Here is an 18,164-nt window from a genome sequence, read left to right as displayed (position 1 = left end):
GGAGCTGTGATAGAACAGCTTTGTCTCCCCATACAGCGATCAGATCCAGTATCTCCCATATGGTCCATGCTGGAGCTTTTTTTGGATTTGGGACTGCATGGCCACCCGTGCTGATCAGAGCTCCATGCTGGACAAACAGGAAATGAAATTCAAAAGTTCGTGGGGCTCTTCCTGTCTACCTGGCCACTGCATCCGAGTTCAGTTTGCTTTCCAGAGCGGTCACAGTGGTGCACTGTGGGATACCGCCCGGAGGCCAATACCGTCAATTTGCGGCCACATTAACCCTAATCCGATATGGCAATATCAATTTCAGCGCTACTTCTCTCGTCGGGGAGAAGTACAGAAGCTGGTTTAAAGAGCCCTTTATATTGATATAAAGGGCCTCGTAGTGTGGACAGGTGCAGCGTTAAATCAATTTAACGCTACTAAAATTGGTTTAAATGCATAGTGTAGCCCATGCCTGTGTTTCTCCAGTGGGGTAGAAAGGGGCTCCTATCGTATGCCTTCAGACTGCCCAGTGCTCACATCTGTCAGTCTAACCCTTAGGAGAATGTAGATCTATATACCATTTCTAAGCATCCGTCTGGCAGGCGGCCTAGAAAAGCTGCTTTTACAAGGCTTCCGTGAAGAGATATACAGTTCCTCTTTCATGTTGAGATGGGTTCCCTACAGTCCCAGCTCACGTTCTTGCCATTCGCTGGGCTTTTTGTAAGTCTCTGCACAGCACTGATGCTTCGGCACTCTTTCCACTCCCCACTCTGGTCGGGTCCGGGCCATTTCTTGCAGCTCTCTGGAGCTGCCTTTTATTACCTGCATCGTCTCTTTATAGAACAGCTAGAGAGGACGGAACAACTGTCTGCATTTGTCTGAGGTGTGCAAACTCCAAAGAGAGAGAGGGAGAGTTTAGGGATCCCCCGGAGCTGAACTAGGAGGAATGGCATGAAACTGAGCAAAGAAAAATGTAAGCTGAACGTCATGACATTTTCCAAGCAGTGAGTGGGCAATAAGGCTGTAAAACAGCCCTGTAGCAAAGGGCAGGAAGTCCTATCTTGTGACTGGGTTCAACCAAAACTCCATTTCTTTGTTTTTTTCTTGGGTTTGACAAAAGTGATCCCAGGCTGAGGCCATTTAAAACATTTCCCGAAGGTAAAGGGGTGAAGCCTGCAGTGGTAAAGAAATGCCACCAGTCAGACCGCAAAACCACATGCAACCCACCCCAACCCCAGTGAGTCTGAAGAGGAGCCAGCAGCCAAGCCCTATATCCATGGCAAGGCTGGAAATTGTAGGAGAAACCATGGAAGGGGGGAGAAGAGATAGGCCATGAAGTTCTACACGGGGGTCTTGTCTTTGCAAACCCATGCTTGCTGCTGAGCAGAACTCCAGTAGCTCTCTGTATGTGAGCACAAGCGGAGCGCTGTTGCTGGACTGGGAGCACAGTCACCCACACCACTCAGGGTATGCCGACACGGCAGCCAGTGGTCTGTTTGAATCTAACACACGTATGCCTATGCCAGCTGCAATCTAGCTAGCGCGGCTCAAACTAGCAGTGAAGACAAAGTGGTGTAGATGTCAGCCTGGGCTGTCCAGCTGGCCTGGATACATACTCCCAGGCCTAGCCCATGCCAGAGTCCACACTGCCACATCTTCACCGCTAGACATACCGGTACTCAACCAAAGATTGTTCTCCTGTTCACCTTCCCTTGACACTTTTCCCTGTGACCCTGGACACAGAAACTCATTGGAGCAAAGACTGCTTTTAGCTCTGTGTCTGAACAGTGCCTATCACCATGGGGCTCCGAGGTGTTACTGCAATACACACAAATAATAACAGACACATCCAGCTGCCTCAGCTTTCCCAATGCACAGCTTTCATGCCAGGAGTCTGAGATTTTACAACCTAGCAAACTCTGTACTATGGTCAGCCACTCCAAATCTGAACCTTAAGCCGGAGACACCTTTGTACTTAGGCTGCATATACTCTGCTGCATAAATCATTGTGGACCTAGTTTTAAACATCCCAGATCTGTGCAAAACAGGGAAACATACAAGGCTTAAAATGTCCCCAGTTGCAAGGATTCTTGGCTAGGCTGCAGAAATATGCAGGGTTTAACATTCACTAGCATGGACACAGAGCTCCATGCTTTTCCGTGTTCACTCTGGGGGGCTTTTAGGGACTAGAAGAGACCTTTACCCAGCAGAATAGGGCAGACAGGAAGCTTTCCCAGGCAAAAGCAGTCAGCTTCTGAAGCCTCTAAATTTTCATTTAAAAACAATTAAGGCAATTAAGTTTGAATATGAAAGTTAGGTGCCTTGCTCCATACTCAAGCCTCTAAACCCAATTTTTATAGGTGCTATGTACTCACAGATACTTTTTGTCCTGACAGTTACCCCCTAAAATTGACTCTCATTCCCACAACAAGAACATTTAGTGTCATCTGATACACTCACGCAAGGCTTTCTCCCTTAAAAACAGAGACAGATACAGAAAGAAAGAGGGAATATGGGAGGTTGTTTAAAGGACAATTTTTTTGATCTTTGGAGTTTCAGATATTACAGTTTCTTTTCTGTTTTGCTTTGTGCTGTATGTTGAATAGTTACTGAATGTTAAGAAGCATTTCTTGGGTGCTGTAAAAGCATCCAAGCATTCCATCCTCCTAGTCCAGTGCCTTATCCGCTCAAACACACTGACTCCCTTCCCTGAGGTGTGGCTAAACACATGGCTATGAGTTATCATACATGCTGTATATTTTACGTTTTATAAAAACATTCACTTGTTCTATTTAAAGCCCACTTTCAGGGTTAAGGGTCTATTTCACTACATTTTTGGATGCTTCTCCTTTGCCATGTGGGAGCCATGATGGCCCTGGCTCTCTGGGTGGTTCCTGTCTGCAGCGATTTGAGCAGCTGGGAGGGCTGGCTTTTCTCTTTCTTGCTTGGTTGCCCTGGGTTTAGCTGCCTGCCTGTTACAAGGACTCTGTGCTGTGTCAGTGTGCAGCTTCTGCAAGCCAAGCTGGGCCACCCTCCGAGCTTGTCAATCACGTTGTGCCAGCCAGCCACCCACCAGTGTGTGGGACTCACACCTTCCTCAGTCGGCAGGCTTTGTACCATGGGATCCAGCTTGGATTGACACTCTTGAAAAAGACGTACACATGTGGGTTATTTACCCTTTCTACAACTCCATGGCAGGACTTGGCTCAATACTTCCAATGGCGTTATACCCATCTGTCTCACCATGTATCATGGGGTCATATGTCAAAGGGCCAACAATACTGTGGCAGGAGACTTGCTTTTGAATGGAGCTATCACTGATCATTGAGGGTTCACTCCTGAGAGATTAGGAGTGCCCCCAATTCTCAGCATCTTGCAGTGTCAGCTCTGGCGGGACATTGCTTACCCAGGTTTTACTTGGGGAAATGCCCGTTGGCCCTGTGGGAGAACGGTCCCTGATCTGGATTTCTGTGCTCACCAGAAATAGCTCCTAGGTCACCTCCCATAGGAAGCACAGAGAGGACACTAGACAACCAATAGCAGTGACTAGTTCTACTGCAGACCAGAGGAGTCATTGCTCCATGTCAAAAAGCACATGGGATGAGATGCTGAGCACGCCCTGCCTTGGTGTGTGAAGGTAACACAACCTGATAACTCTCACAAGGCAACAATCTTTCTGGCATGACAATCTTCTTCATAAAGCACCATCTCTCCTGAAACTTGCATCTTACAAAAATCTTTCCTGCCTTGGAACTGTCGCCATTAAATTCTCCACACCTCCCCTCTCCTGAATTGTTGGTCCATGTCTTAATTAGACAAGAAACCAGGTCCCCTTCCTTCCCTCTTTTTGTGGGGTCTCATGGATTTCACCCCCCTTTTCTCCCTTTGCACCTTATTCTTGGGTGATCTCTCTGCTTACATGGTTTCAACTACCATCTTTATGCCAATAATTCACAAAATTTACCTCTCCACCCCTGGCCTCTTTCTGTCTAATGCAACATTTCAGGCCCTCTCACTGATGGTAGGATATCCCGAGAAACTATCAAGTTAATGGGCCTTGATGGGCCAGGTGCTCAGATGGCATAAAGTAGCAAAGTCCCACTGAAGTCAATGGAGCTTGGCTGAGTTATAAACAGCTGAGGATCTGGCCCAATATGACTTAAGCACAGAAGATGCTGGAAGCAGATGGGGTAGAAGCAGTGCAGGATTTGAAAGGTGTGAGAGACTGGTCCTATCAAACAGGTGGGAAGATTATCTTGGTGGCAGCATTTTGTGTGGACTGGAGGGGGTGCTGGGGTGTCAGGAAGGCTAGAGAGGAAGAGGTTACAATAATCAAGATGACAAGGGACTGACTGAGCGTTTCCCTGTAGGCACAGATAGGGAAAGGAACAGACTTTTCAGACATTTTTCCAGGAGCAGCTGCAGGATTTGGACACAGCCTGCATGTGTAGGACATGAGCGAGGGAGGAGCTGAAGAAGGTTACTAGGGTTTGGCCATGAGTGACAGGAAGGAGTATTTGTCCAAAGGGAAGCGACAAAGGTCTGGGAAGGAAGATGGCCAGAAACTGAACTCCTCATGTTCAGCTAGTGGATGGCAAGACAGCCAGGAAGCACTGTGAAGACCCTAGCTCACATGTCGGGTTGGATGGAAGGAGACATGGCGAAAGCAGCTACACAGATTTACACATCAGCAGCAAAGAGGTGGTAAATGAATGTAGGCGAACAGAAGAGAGAGCGTCAAGTGAGAGAAAGAGGAAGGCCCCGGGCAGCAGCCCCAGGACTCCCACAACCAAGGAGAGAGAAAGGGTAGGGGTGAGGCTAACCTAGCAAAAGACACGTTGGGAATGGTCAGAGAGGTGACAGGAAAACCAGGAGGGGACAGCAATGGGAGGAGGAGGGGAACATACATAGGAACAGGATCAATGCATCCTCTTTTGCACTGTATTCAGCCCCTGAAACAGCAAGGGGAGGGGAGGGGCTAAGGGCGGATTTTGCTATTGTTTTATCTACGTCTAAATTGCTAAAAATAGCTTTCACAGGGTTTGAGATCTTTAATTAAAACCAAGTCTTGATGTGCAGCAAATCCCTCCTGATGTGCAGCTGAGCTTGCTCCTTCCACGAAAAGGCCTGCCTGGCATGTTCCAGTATGGCTTGCCATGTGCAATTCCCACTCCTTCTGGAATGTATCAATCCCACTGGAGACAGCTGACAGGCTCACTGTGCCTTGGAGACTCAGCCGCTACTGTGCCTTAATTCCGGTCTGTAAATTCTCAACTTCCTTCACTTTCCCTGGCCTGGACAGGCCAGAATTTCATGCTTTATAGAATTACTTCTCCACACACCAGGAATGGAGCTTGGAAGGAAAATTTACTCCTTTCCTGCTTTGGCTTCTCTCTCTCTTCCTCTCTCCCTGAAATGCCGAGAACTCCCTCCTCCTCCATCTTCAAAGATTTAGCTAATTTCTTCCATGAATAGAATATAAGTAGCCATAGCAACAACATCCCCTCTCTCTGCATCTGGATCTCCCCCTCCTCTCTCCCCCTGACCCTTCCTCCTCTCTCTGACTTCTCTGTGTGCCAAGAGCTGCTCTGACTCTGGGCCCCCCACCCCTCCTTTCTCCTCCTCTTTGCTTTCCCCTCCTCTCCCTGCACAGGGCAGGGACAGGCAATCCAGTGCAGCCAATGTGATCCCAGCAAGGGCTTAGCTGGGGGTGGGCTGTATGCGGGAGGGGGGGTTCTGTCATTCTTTCTCTGGGCAAGGGGGAGGGGATCTTCTCTCTTTCCCTTTGCTCTCCTCCGCTGCCAATCGTCTCAGAGAGCAGAAGCCCTCTGGGTTCTGGAAGGGGCTGGCTGGCTTGGAGGTGGAAGGCAGTTGGGTCAGACTCCCATCTTTTCCCTTCCCCAGAGTCTCTCCTCTCCCTCTGGCATGGCGAGGTTCTGCCCAAGCTAGAAGACTTGAAGGGGCATCCCAGGAGCAGAGCAGCAGCTGGAGGCAGAGAGGCACAGCTGGCTCGGCCAGGCTGGGCGTGAGCCACCCACCCACCCGCACTGCTGCCAGGGTGAAGTGAGCCAGGATGTCCCAGCTGACCGTCAACGATCACCTGGAGGGGATCCTCTCTGACTTCGAAGGTAGGGCTGGGATGGGGAGCCCGGGCTCTCAACAGCCGGCTCCTGCTTTGTCCAGGCTGGGCACTGCATCCCATGCAGCACCAGCTACATACCCGGCTTTGCTCTCTTACATCCCATATACCCGCCTGAGCATACACAAGCCAGGGGGCCAACCACCTCCCTGCTGGCATCAGCAGGCACAGCCACTGAGCTTCACCTACTCCTGCCACCCTAGGTCCCTGCCCAAGGGCCTATGGAAACCAGGAAGCAATGCCCAGGAGAAGTGACTCCGGGAGTATGACATAAAACAATAGCCAGAGGAGGTGGGGAAAGGACTGCCCCAAGCCAGGCTGCCCTTTGGGACTCGACCCAACCTGCATGAAGAGGAAATCCTTATAACACATGTAAATGGCACTGATAGCACGTCTGCTGTGCAGGGCAGTGTGCATGTGTGCGCAGCTGTGCATGCAGTGCAGTGCACTTGTGTCAGGGAGTATACGTAGGTGTGCTGTGTGGAAGTGGGGGGGATGGCAGGGGGTTCGGTCTGGGATTTGAGGCCGTCTGCAGGCCTGAAAGCATTAAGCAGTGCTCAGTGGCTGGGGAGGGCTCAGAGCGCAGGCTGGCTCAGGCATTAGACTGAGCAGGTAATTAAACCCAACTCGCAGTAGGAGTCAGATACAACTTGAGCTTGGAAAAACTCTGGGTCTGTGGGGGAGGTGGGGTTGGAGGGGGAGGCTCCAATAACCAGCTTGTGTCTGTTGAAATAGGAAGGGGAGCAGGGGAAAAGCTTCCAGTTACCAGCTGTTGCTGTGGCATTGATTCCTTCAGCATTTCACAGATTGTAATTAAGGAACGGCTCTCGCCAGCCTGCAGCGAGTGCCTGCGAGGCAGGGCTCTGCTCCTTGTTTAGATTACAAGGCAAATGTGCAGTCCAGCAAGCCGGAGAACAATCTCCCCTTTGAGAGCACACCCAGGGGCTGGGATTGGGGCCCAGGCCATCCCTGCACCCTCTGTAGTTTCTGTTTGAGGGGGCGGAGAAGGGGCCAGTGCATTGTGGGATTGGAAAAACTTGCCCCAAGCTTTTGAGTCCAGTGGCCATGTGCTTTTGTAACTCTCGGGGTGATATAGGGCTTGCTCGAGGCTCCTGGAGCAGCTTGTAAGAGGTTCATGGAGGGCGAGGGGGAATTCTGCATCCTAAAAGCAGTCTTGTTGCAGGCAGAGCTCAGGGGGTGAAGGATTGAGAGGGAGAGAAAAGAAGTGAAAAGTGTCAAATAAGAGCTTGCTTGGCTTTATTACCTGTAGCAGGGTGGTACTCGGGCCCTGTTGCACTAGGTGCAACACAAAAATGTGGCCCAAAGAGGCTGTAATCTTGACAGACAAGTTATGGAAGAAAGGAAGGACTGTTATCCCCTGTGTTGGGGAAACTGAGGCACAGAGACTAATCCCAAGGTCACCCAAGGAGTCTATGGCAGAGCTGGGAGCTCCCAGTAAATGGGAGCCAGTTAGCTCCTAAGGGCTTGTCTACATGGGAAAGCTGTAAGCTATGGCATAAGGGAGAGTGTGAATTTAAACCAGTATGATACCAGTGTAGCCCCAGCCCCATGTGTACAAGCTGCGCTACAAAGCTCTGCCGGCACAGCTGTGTAGTCAAGGACAAAGAGGTGTGATCCTGATGAACAGAACTGTCCCAGCAAAAGCCCCTAGTGTAGGGTCCTGACACCGCTGCCAGTGTCCTGGGTCCTGGCACCACTGCCCTCCTTTCAGCTTTGTCTGTGCCAGGATCACTGGGCCCATGCAACGGTGTAGTTACACCAGCACAGCCCACCTCGGGGAGACGTGGCTCCTCCTGCTCCAGGAGGGCCTTGTTTGGCAGAGCTTGTGTCCCTTTGGAAGTGGTTTAAACCATGCTGCAAAAAGCCATTCTTAGTCTGGAACAAGTGTGTCCCCAGGGGGGTTAGCCTGGGGGAACTGGAGTGGCTCAGGGATACTGGTGTAACTGGAAAAGTCTCCCGTATAGACAAGCTCTAAGCAGAATCGGTGAAAATCGCTGGACTGCAGCATCTCAGCACCTCCTCACTAGGTCAGGACCAGCCCTTGCACTTTCCTCACCCTGGGCTTTTGCTGCAGCCTCCTAGGGGACGGGATTAGGACAGTGGGAGATGCAGAAGGCAAGGACAGCGTGGGCAGGGCAATGCCGCTCCTGCAGAGAATACCCCTTGGAGGAGAGAAAACAGGGCCTAGGACTCCTACTGGCACCCTTCCCCCACAAGAAACGGAAACTGCCCCCTTCTTCCCAGTTCTCTGTTGCTCCCTCTGGCTCATGGAAATTCTGAGGGTTACCAGGGACGCAGGTGTGAGAGAAAGCAGGACCCATCCTGAGTCAGAGGCATGGGGTTTTCACACCTCTGCCCTCTCTGGACGGGGATCTGCAGCATCCTACAGGTTCCCCCTCTGCCCTTGGAGAGGATCTGAGGCTGTGCTGCTGAGGGATGAGCCAGGGAACTTCGTTCATGGGGCAGCATTGCTAGTCCACAGGAGACNGAAACCCTTCCTCCAGTACCAATACAAATCAAAATATTCCCAGCAACTACACATATAAAAGTTAACCAGCCAGATCCACATGTGCAAATAGAGTAAAACAACAATTAAAAAGCCTAAATCGCCTGTTTTACTTACTATTTGGACAGAACTTTAGAGAGCCTGTAGTAATGTTTGGTCCCTCTCATATCCCCGAGAGAAAAAAAGACAAACAGAACAAAGGACCCACACCGAAACTTCCCTCCACCCAGGGTTGAAAGTATCTTGTCTCCTGATTGGTCCTCTGGTCAGGTGTTTAGTTCCCTGTTTGTTAACCCTTTCCAGGTGAAAGAGACATTAACCCTTAACAATCTGTTTATGACACAGCCTATTCCTTCTCCGTGTATGTCCTGCTTGCTAATCTTGCCCTTCACAGTAATCGGCCGTTCACTGCTCACTATCCCACTGTGTCTTCCCTGATATTCTGAAGACCAATATCCACACTCTCATCTCAGAAATTTTCCCTACATCTTCTTTTTTTCAGATACAGACCCACATCAACCTCCCCTTACCCTGCAAAATCTCGGAGGTCACCCACCTAAGCAACCCCTCTCACAACAGCACCTGAGAGCATCTCCAGATGGGCTTCTTCCCCTGTAACAGTGCTGTGAAGCCTGGCTCACTCCTCTTCTTATCCTTCTGAGCCCCAGTGCTCCCTGTGACATTAAAAACCATTTCCTCCTTCCCAAATGTCGGGTAGTTCTCTGGATTCTTGGTGCTCTGTCGTCCTGGTTCCAACCCCTTATCCCCTGGGATCTCAGAACGCCAATGTCCTAACCCTTGTCAAAAACAGCAGGTCGGCCCTTGCAGGCCAAGTGCTACCTCCAGACATGCCTGCCGCAATTGTGCCAAAAACACCATGTCAATTATCCCAACCGAAGGGAGAAATTAAAGCAAATGATACTTTCAGTGGTCAACTAACCTTTCCTTAGCAACTCTCCACAGACATCAAACCAGCTCATACCCATGGACATGGCTGCCTGACCCTTCTACTGCGTTTCCCTGCACAGGCACCAAATCCTGCCAAAGGGGACATTTCTACGTGCTGCTGGGATCCCCGAGACGCCCTCTCCAGGAAGTTTAGTCCTTAGGTTCCCTCAGAAAAGACACCACCAGGCACCTCTTGCTCCTTTAGCTGGGCCATGGGTCGACAGGTACTCGGAGCCACCGTCTTCACCTACCTCCTGGTTTGCATCTGTGGGTACTTCCTACACTCAGATACAGTCATGTTTGGCTGTTTATCGAACGGTCTTCTAATGCCACTCTGCCTGCGTGACCATATTTCCACCTCCATTTGCATAGTCTTCCCCCCTCACCCCCAAACGACATGGATGGCAGGCTTTTTAAACTTCTACAGTGCCACGGAATTCCAGAGAGGCCCATGGAAGGAGACAGTGGGAGAACTCTGCTGCACTGGATACTTTATTCAGTAATGGGCATTTCACATCAAGCAGGGACAGTGAAGCTGAGGCAGCCTCAAGAAATACAGGACATTTGCTACTAGGATGGTTAGCGACCAGCTTAAAGTATGGCTACGCTCCCCGCTGGACCCCAGAAGTTCTGCCCATGTGGCAATTCTCCATCTGTCACTGGACATTCTTAGTGTCCCAGAACAACTCTCTGAAACTTGGATGCCTCAGTTTGTCTCTAACCATTGGGGCTCCCCTTCACAGCGACCAGAACCCCACTGTGTTTTGGACTCTTGTGGGTGGACAGGAGGCCTTTCAGCTAAGCCTGGTTCTGGAGATTGTTCCGGGGTGGGGTGGGAAAGGGTCTGGCTCCTGCCTGCTCTGCTAGTGATTGTGCCGTGCTTATGGAGTGCAAACATTGGCATCCATGTCCTAGAACCTCAGTGCAAGGGATAAACAAAGCATAGGCTTCAGCACAACATGTCAGTGCAGACTTAGATGGACGTACTGGGAATTTCGAAATGCTTCTCTCCCCTGGAAAGCCTGGAGCATCAATGTGAAGGGGAGGGGAGGGGCTTCTGGCACTTAGTTCCTCTAGCCACTGCAGCTCAGTGATGCTGCCCGACAGGATAATGTTGCTCTCTGCCTTTCTTTCCTTTCTCTAGGGAAGGGTTAGCGCTGATTCCTCTGCTCACCCACGCCTGGCCCCGCTTCCCATTCCCAGTGTGCTGGCAGGCAGAGCAGGGAGGGAAGTGGAAAAACAGAACAATTAAGGAACAAGAGAGAGAAAGAAAGAGAGATGGTGAAAGAAAAAGTGGAGTAGAAGAAAGGACTGAATTAATAAGAGGAAAAGAGATGACAGGGGGATCTGAGAGAAGAGAAGGAAGAGGGTTAGAAAAGGAGAGGGAGTTGGGGATAAAAAGAAAAAAAGAGAAGAGAGAAAGGAGTGAGAAGCCACTCTGAGCCCTCTGCCCTTCCTGGAATTGGGCATAGGGGTTTCTCGATTGCCGGCATAAGGCAATTTGCGGGGGGAGGAGGGGAAAAAGCCAGGCCATGAGAGGTGGGAGGAGGTATGTGTTAATGTTTCTGATTATATGGTGTGCTTTTGTGCAAGGCAGCATGTGTGGGCACGTAATGTAAGCCTTTGTGTGGGGCATACAGTACATGTGTTTATAGGCGGTAAATGAACATGTACCATATGGGAGTGAATACTGTATGCATGACCACCTCTTGTGTGTGTCACAGTATACTGCATGCCTGCAAGCATCTGAGCAGACACTGTGCACACGTGCCTGCTTGTACGTGAGGGAGAGAGAACAGGTTGCAACAGAGGAGGAGAGAGGTGCAGAGCCCACAGTGAAACGAGTAGGTCCCTCCTCTCACAGTGCAGTCCCCCAGCCCCCTCTTCCTCCTCCAGCTCTGTCTGCACATTCCTTTTCATCTCAGGTTTGGAAGTGGTTCCAGGAACACTTATGCCATTTAAAGGGACAGCCCCATGTAAGAGCAAGCTTGGCTTTATCCCTAGTGCGACAGTGCTGTGGTGTTTGTTCCACATGCCCTCCAGAACAATTACCTTTAGCATTTGCAGCCCCCATCATACTCCCACTTGATCATCAGTCTCACAGAGCCAATCCCTTTTACTGCTGGACTGGCCAGGCACAGCTGTTTCTACTTGCCCAGCTTTTGTCCCTCTGCCTGTCCACAACTGGACGGTGAAGAACATTGATTCCTAAGGCTCAGACATCTTGCACCTTCGTAGCAGAATGGGAACATTGCCGAGGCATTTGCTGCACAGCTTTACTCAGTGCATAAATTTGCTACACACCAGGGAGCAATTCTGCCTTCTCTAATACATTCTGTGTTCATACCACACACAGACACAGACACACACACACCATATGATACATGCAGAGCCTTGCTAGGCACATGTAAGCTTGCACACCGGCAAGGCATCACTCCATCTATACCTTCCATTGCTGGGAGATGGATTTGCTTTTTTCCCTTTAGCAATGGTAGAACCTAATAAAGCATTCTCCAATATGCAGACATTCAAGCCAAACCAACCTCTAACACTCAGTGGTAGCATCACAAAGAGAAAATGACTCCTGTTCTACCATTGCAAAACATGAAGGATTCCTGCATCTGAAAGCATGGCCCCTTCTGCCCAACCCAGCTCGGTTGATGACACTGATCAAATGGACATTTCTCTCTCTCTGTCACTGTTTGCAATCATCTTAACAGGACCCTGGGCCATCCCAGCACCTGTCTCTGCCAGGGTTGGGGGTGGGGAGGAGAAATGAAGGAATAACAGGCACTGGCTGCTTTGACATCCCTGTGCCTATCTCGCCTCTCGAGCTCCATGCATTGGATGGAGCTACAGCACAGAAGGAATGGAGCCAGCTTGCCAGGAGCCAGCAGGAAAGCTAGATACAGATTTAGGTGAAGAGACAAATGGAAAGAAACCATCCTCCTAGGAGGATGTTTGGTTTTGGGGCACTTTCTGTAAACACTCCTCTGGGAGTTTCATTTCAGAACCAGATTATTTCAGACACATGCAGGGATTCAGCCAGTAATCAAGAAGGACGTAGAGGGGAAAGAACAGGGTTTGGAGGGGAGCGTTTCTGACTGATGGTTGTTGTCGGTTCATGTATAGCTCTTAAAACGATAATTAGAAGAATCAATAAAAAGTCCAATGTAAGGTTTGAAGCTAATGAGTGAGAGAAGCAGGAGATGGAGGTAAATGCTGACTTACATTAAAGCAAGGTAAATTTTTTCTCAGCCTGGGTCCAGCCTCCATTTTACGGCTTTGCAAACAGACTCCATCCATTTTCTATGCTGGCTGATGGGTTCAAAATAAGAATGGTCTCTCCACATAGAAAAGACGAGAGAGACAGCCTGGCAATTGCTCCTTAAGGAGACCAGTAATCAGATGGGAAGAAATAAAGGCAGTGAAATGAGGCAGAAAGCACACCGCATGCTAGAGACCAGAAGAGGGTTATATAATTATCGATGAGGATGGAGAGCTAGGAATAACGAATGGGGAACAGGCTTCCAAGCCCAATGGAAGGTGGGAAACTAGTTTGGTGAGTGCTGGCCATTGGCACCAACAACCTCAGAGACTGCCCTGCGAGCAGTATGCCTGGTGGCTCGCACACAAGGTCTGATAGGACACTTGGCATCACCGAGACCTCATGCAATGGCATCCTAAGCAATGAGAACCTGGGGTGGGGTGCCAATGACCACTGGTACTTGTGCCAAGCAGAAGTCAGACATGGCTTAGCAGCTAAGGCCTCAGGAGGCTGTTCCTAGCCCAGAGCAGAACGAGAGACGAGAGAGTGCACAGCCTCAATGCTGGCCTGGAAAGTCCTGGCCCATCCAGCCAACCCCAATAGCCAAGCAGTGCCGAAATGTGCTAAAGGACACCACCTTCTTGCTAACACGTGCCTCTTTTCGAATGACTTACCCACATTCTGCAGAATCCAGGGGTCCTTCCAGCCACCTGCCCCATCCACATGTACCTGTCCCTCCCCATCCCCCCATTTATTCTAGACACACGGAGGCAGAACGAGTGCTTAGGAAGCCTGGGGAGTGGTAACAAGTCCTGTAATAAAAGCCCCCTCTCCCCCCATTGGCCATGGGGAGCCAACCTGTGTCCCATACCTGTTCATACCAGTCGCGATTCGAACATGTGCATTCTGGCCACCAGTTTGTGCTGTTCCCGTTCATCTTGGGGGTGCTCTTCCCCTGCCCCTGCTTCAGGGGAGCAGGGACATTGTCCCGGGAGGTGGGGATGAGTTTGCTCTTACTCCTAGAGGTAGGGGTGGCTCCCCCCTGGGATGGCAGGGTCTGCGAGCCATAGCCCCCGTAGCCATACTGCTCATGCTGCCACTCGCCGTAGGATGGAGGCTCCATGCGACGCAGGGCCGCCATCCGTGTCACTTCGTAGCACTCTGGGCACTTACAACAGTGATGGTGCTTGTGCATATTTGATTTCATAATATACACACAACCAAGAACAAAAGGGAAAAAAGGCAAGAGATGGAGAAAAGGACCCCCCCTCCCCGAGCAGAAAATGCGCCCGCCTCCTCTCCCTCTATACACCCCCCACCCCCTCTTGTAGTCAGAGATGGTCCAGAGTCTTCTGTTCAAAAGCCAGAATTACAAATCTATTATCTCCAAAGGATAGCCACACAATAAAAAAGGTTTCTGTTGTTCTGCATTGCTGGCCATTCAAATGCTAGCATGTCAGCCTGCCCCTCAGGCCCTGGAGAGCTGCTGGCATGGGGGGCTCGATGCGATCAGCTCTCTGCTTTGCTTCATTGATCTGCTCTGCTGCTTCCCCAGTCCGTGGCACAGCAGTCTCTGGCCCCTGGCAGCCGTGTGCGCAGTCAGGCTCCCTCAGTGGGTATGTGCAGGGGGTGGGGAGAAGGCAGCTTGCTTCACCTGCAGGGCTTGGGCTGAAGGATTCTGCTGTTTCTGGTCCCTGGACGAGAAGGGAGAAGGCAAGAGCATCTATCTCCAGCCTCCCCGTTCTCCCGGCCCTCAGCCAATCACTGCACAGGGCAGCATCAGCAGCGGCAATGAGAATGTTAAACAGCAGGCCCTTAAAGACACAGTTGCCTCATTCCTACCCCTGGAGCCTGCTGCACCATTCAGCCCCCTCATGGAGTCAGCTGCCAATCACAGTGCTGGAAATAAGGGGCAAAACCCCATCCCGGCTGAAATGACTCAGTCAGAAGTCCCACAAAGTCCACAGAAGTTACCTGTGGAAAAGGCCCAGGAGGTCGCTAAGAGAAGCAAGGGATAAGCTTGTCATTCTGCAGCCTCCACAGACAATCCCCTTTTGATCTGGCATTTGGGTGCCATGTACAGTGGTCACCTTTCAGAACTGTAGTTAACATAACCACATATAAAGTGCCCTTACTACTTGCAGTGTTCCCGGGATACCGGACAGGGAACAGCTAGCGAATAGCGAATGCGCTGAAGCAATAGTAATTATCTAAAGCAAAAACTGGAAGGTGTATCAGGGTAACCACTGTACCGTAAATCCAAAATCTACATTAAAACAAACTCAGGAGGCCTCTTCCCTCACAGCCGGGAATTCCCAGGGAAGGCTGCAGGCTCATTTGCTTTCCAAACAGCAAGAGGCCTACTGCTCTGTACCCCATGTGCTGCAACACCTAGGCACAATGGAGGGAAACGAAGAATAGAGGGAAATCGTTAAAACCTTACGTTCCTGCTGTTGGGCCCTCTCCCATTGACTGGGAATGAGAACCCCCCCGATTTTTCTCTTTTAGCATAAGCAGGGAGGATAACACGTTCTCAGTGGGTAGACTCAGTGCTAGGATCAAAGGTAGCACAGGCAGATGCTGGACTACCTTCCACAACACAACTCTGCAAACATATTTCAGTCTTGACATGTAGCCCCCCTTCCCAGTGCAGTCCTGTCCCCATCCGGACATGCAGACTTCCTGGTCACTTCAGCCTTGGGCCCTACACAGCACTAGCAGGAATCTGAGTCCTGACCTGCAGCTCCCACTGTTATTCCAGGGCTCCCCACAGGCAGCTCTGCTGACACCCTTCAGACCCACCCTGCTGCCGCCTGCTATTCCAGTCCACATGCACAGCATAACTCTCTCCTGTGCCAACCTCATCCTGCTATTACAGGCCTAGAGCAGAGATGGACAGTCCTGATTTGTGCAGTGGTTTTGTGATATGCACAAATTGGTGTCAGGGTGAGACTAAATTCAAGGTCACCATAGGACGGTACAAGAAGCTTGGAAAGGCAGAGGGCAGTGCTCTGTGCACAGATCCCTGGGTTCCAAGGCCAGAAGGGACACGTGATCACACAGTTTGATCTCCTGCATAACACAGGCTGTAGAACTGCCCCAGGATAATTCTGAGAGCAGAGCTGTTAGAAAAACGTCCAATCCTGATTTAAACATTGTCCGCAATGGAGACTCCATTATGACCCTCCGTAAGCTGTTCCAATGGTTACTTACCTGACTATTAAAAACTGACATCTTATTTCTAGTGTGAAATTGTCCAGCTTCACCTTCAGCCAGGGGGTCATGTTAAATCTTTCTCTCCTACACTGAGGCGCCCATTATTCAGTATTTGTTCCCCACGCAGGTACTTGCAGATGACCCCTGGAATACAGGTCACCTCTGTACTAGAAAGAAAGTGAAGGAGTGAATTGGAAGGAGTTCAGAGAAGAGCCACTAAAATGATTGGAGGCTGAGCTACGAGGGATAATCACAGGAATCTGTTTAGTTAGGTCACGCTCCTGCTAAGTGGGAAACTGAAAACAGCCTGTAAGTATCTGAAGGGTGTAATCCACACCCAAGTGGGAGACGAATTGTTTAGAGCAGTAGTACAGGTGTATGCAGCCAAGAGCAATGGGTTGAGAACAGAGTCTAGAACCTAGAAAACCAAATTAGATGCCAACGAACAGTGAAAACATGAAACACTGAGACAAATGCCCTGACACTGAATGATCTGTTAGCCTGTGGGACTGTCTCCTGCTGGAAGAAGGGAGGAACCACCACTCGGGATATTTAAAACTAGACTGGATAAGGCCCTGGAGACCGCTGAGGAGAATAGTCCTGCCCCAGCTCCCGGGGCCTGGACTAGACAGACCCTAGCTGTGATCATTTCTGTGCTAGGATTCTGTATTATGAAAGAGCTGCTGGGACTAACTCAGTGCATCTCCAGGTACCAAACCCAAGCACAGATGGAGAGACGAAGAGCACAAGAAATTCCCACTTAGTATGCAGCTTCCCTGCGGACTGCTCAGTGTGAGGGAAGGCTGAATAATGAATATACCTTTCTTCCCTGGCCCAGAGCCAGGGGAGCTGCTCCCACCCATCAGACAAAGCTCAGAACCAGTGCCATTGGGCGTTAAGAGATGCTGAGAAATCAAAATGGCTCAATTTTTACCCAGTTTAATCCCCATCTTCCACACTTCTTTGGGACACATCAGTGCTGCTCCTTGATTGCAGACAGTGCTGGTCCATGGAGCATCTCCTAGGGGTGTGCACAGTCCTGCTGCTCACATCGTTGTCTCTTCTCTTGACTCCGGCTGCAGGTATTATGAGGCAGGGACTGTCGCTTGCTATGTGTTTGTACGTCAACTAGTACCAGGGGTCCTGATACTGACTGGGGTTTCTGGCTGGCCGTGCAACACAAATGAATAATACGAACAGCACTGGCTTCTCTGCCTGGTTTCCAGCTGTTAAACTGCAACAAAGAGCTAAAAATACAGAAATATTTTCCTAATGTCACTTCCCCCATGAGCAATTGCTGGAGTCGCTACAAGGATGTTATGCGATCGCAGCAGGAGGGGAGATGGACACCAACACTCTCTTGATTAAGATGTGGTACACACAGGGACCCCAAGGACCAACCCAGGCCCCAGCTGAGACGTGTGAAGCCCCCATTGTATGTCGCTGACGTGGGGCTGAGCAGTAGAATGAAGTTTCCAGTCATCTGTGGAGCCCCTCACTTGTTTAACCCCAAGGGGCTGTGGCACAGGTTTCTAGGGGGCTCATGTGTGTTCAGGTGAAAATGACACACGCTACCAAGTTACAAATATTCATAATGCTACCTCTGCCCCACAGGCTTTTCGAGAGCACCCAGCCCCCACCCAAGTCAGCACAAACAAAAGCCAAATACAATTCCAAGCCCAGGAAAGCCCAAAGTTCTCTGGAAACCAGCATATAAATCAGCTCTTCTAGTTTAATAATAGCTGTTGTGTCTGCCAGCCCTGCAAGGAGGTGTCACAGATGTACTCTTAACCCTGTAGTGGGGTTCCTCATTCCATACCAGGATTCATGGAAAAAGCCAATCTAAGCAGTTAGGCTAACTGTGCGTTGAGTGAAAGGAAATCCTTTTACAGGCAACACATATTAGATTGTGGAACACACTGCCACAGGATGTTGTTGAGGCCAGGAATTCAGTAAATCAAAGAGGGATTGGACATGTGTATGGATAATAAGAATATTCAGAGTTTATAACTAGTGAAGAAAGATGGGGACTAAGGTTTGGGATGGATATAAAACTTCAAGCTTCAGGGTTTAAACCA

General features: G+C 50.2%; 1 protein-coding gene across 6 annotated transcripts in view; it reads right to left on the bottom strand.

Annotated features, from left to right (window-relative positions):
- The window catches only part of DLG3 (discs large MAGUK scaffold protein 3), a 180,045-nt gene that overhangs the window by 112,621 nt on the left and 49,260 nt on the right, over window positions 1–18,164 (bottom strand). Inside the window, exon 1 of one of the 6 annotated variants that reach the window (XM_032797410.2) lies at window positions 13,742–14,144. The exons of 4 other annotated variants lie outside the window; for them this stretch is intronic. In XM_032797410.2, the coding sequence (XP_032653301.1) occupies window positions 13,742–14,077 (336 nt within the window). In that variant the 5' untranslated portion in view covers window positions 14,078–14,144. Of the gene's footprint in view, window positions 1–13,741; window positions 14,145–18,164 lie in introns of those variants that run through there. One more of the 6 variants, XM_032797400.2, reaches the window with a different exon arrangement.

The sequence above is a fragment of the Chelonoidis abingdonii genome, chromosome 8 (assembly GCF_003597395.2).
Source record: "Chelonoidis abingdonii isolate Lonesome George chromosome 8, CheloAbing_2.0, whole genome shotgun sequence".
NCBI classification, from domain to species: Eukaryota; Metazoa; Chordata; order Testudines; family Testudinidae; genus Chelonoidis; species Chelonoidis abingdonii.
The sequence above is the reverse complement of the archived record's forward strand: the minus strand, read 5'-3'. Positions and strand labels throughout refer to the sequence as shown.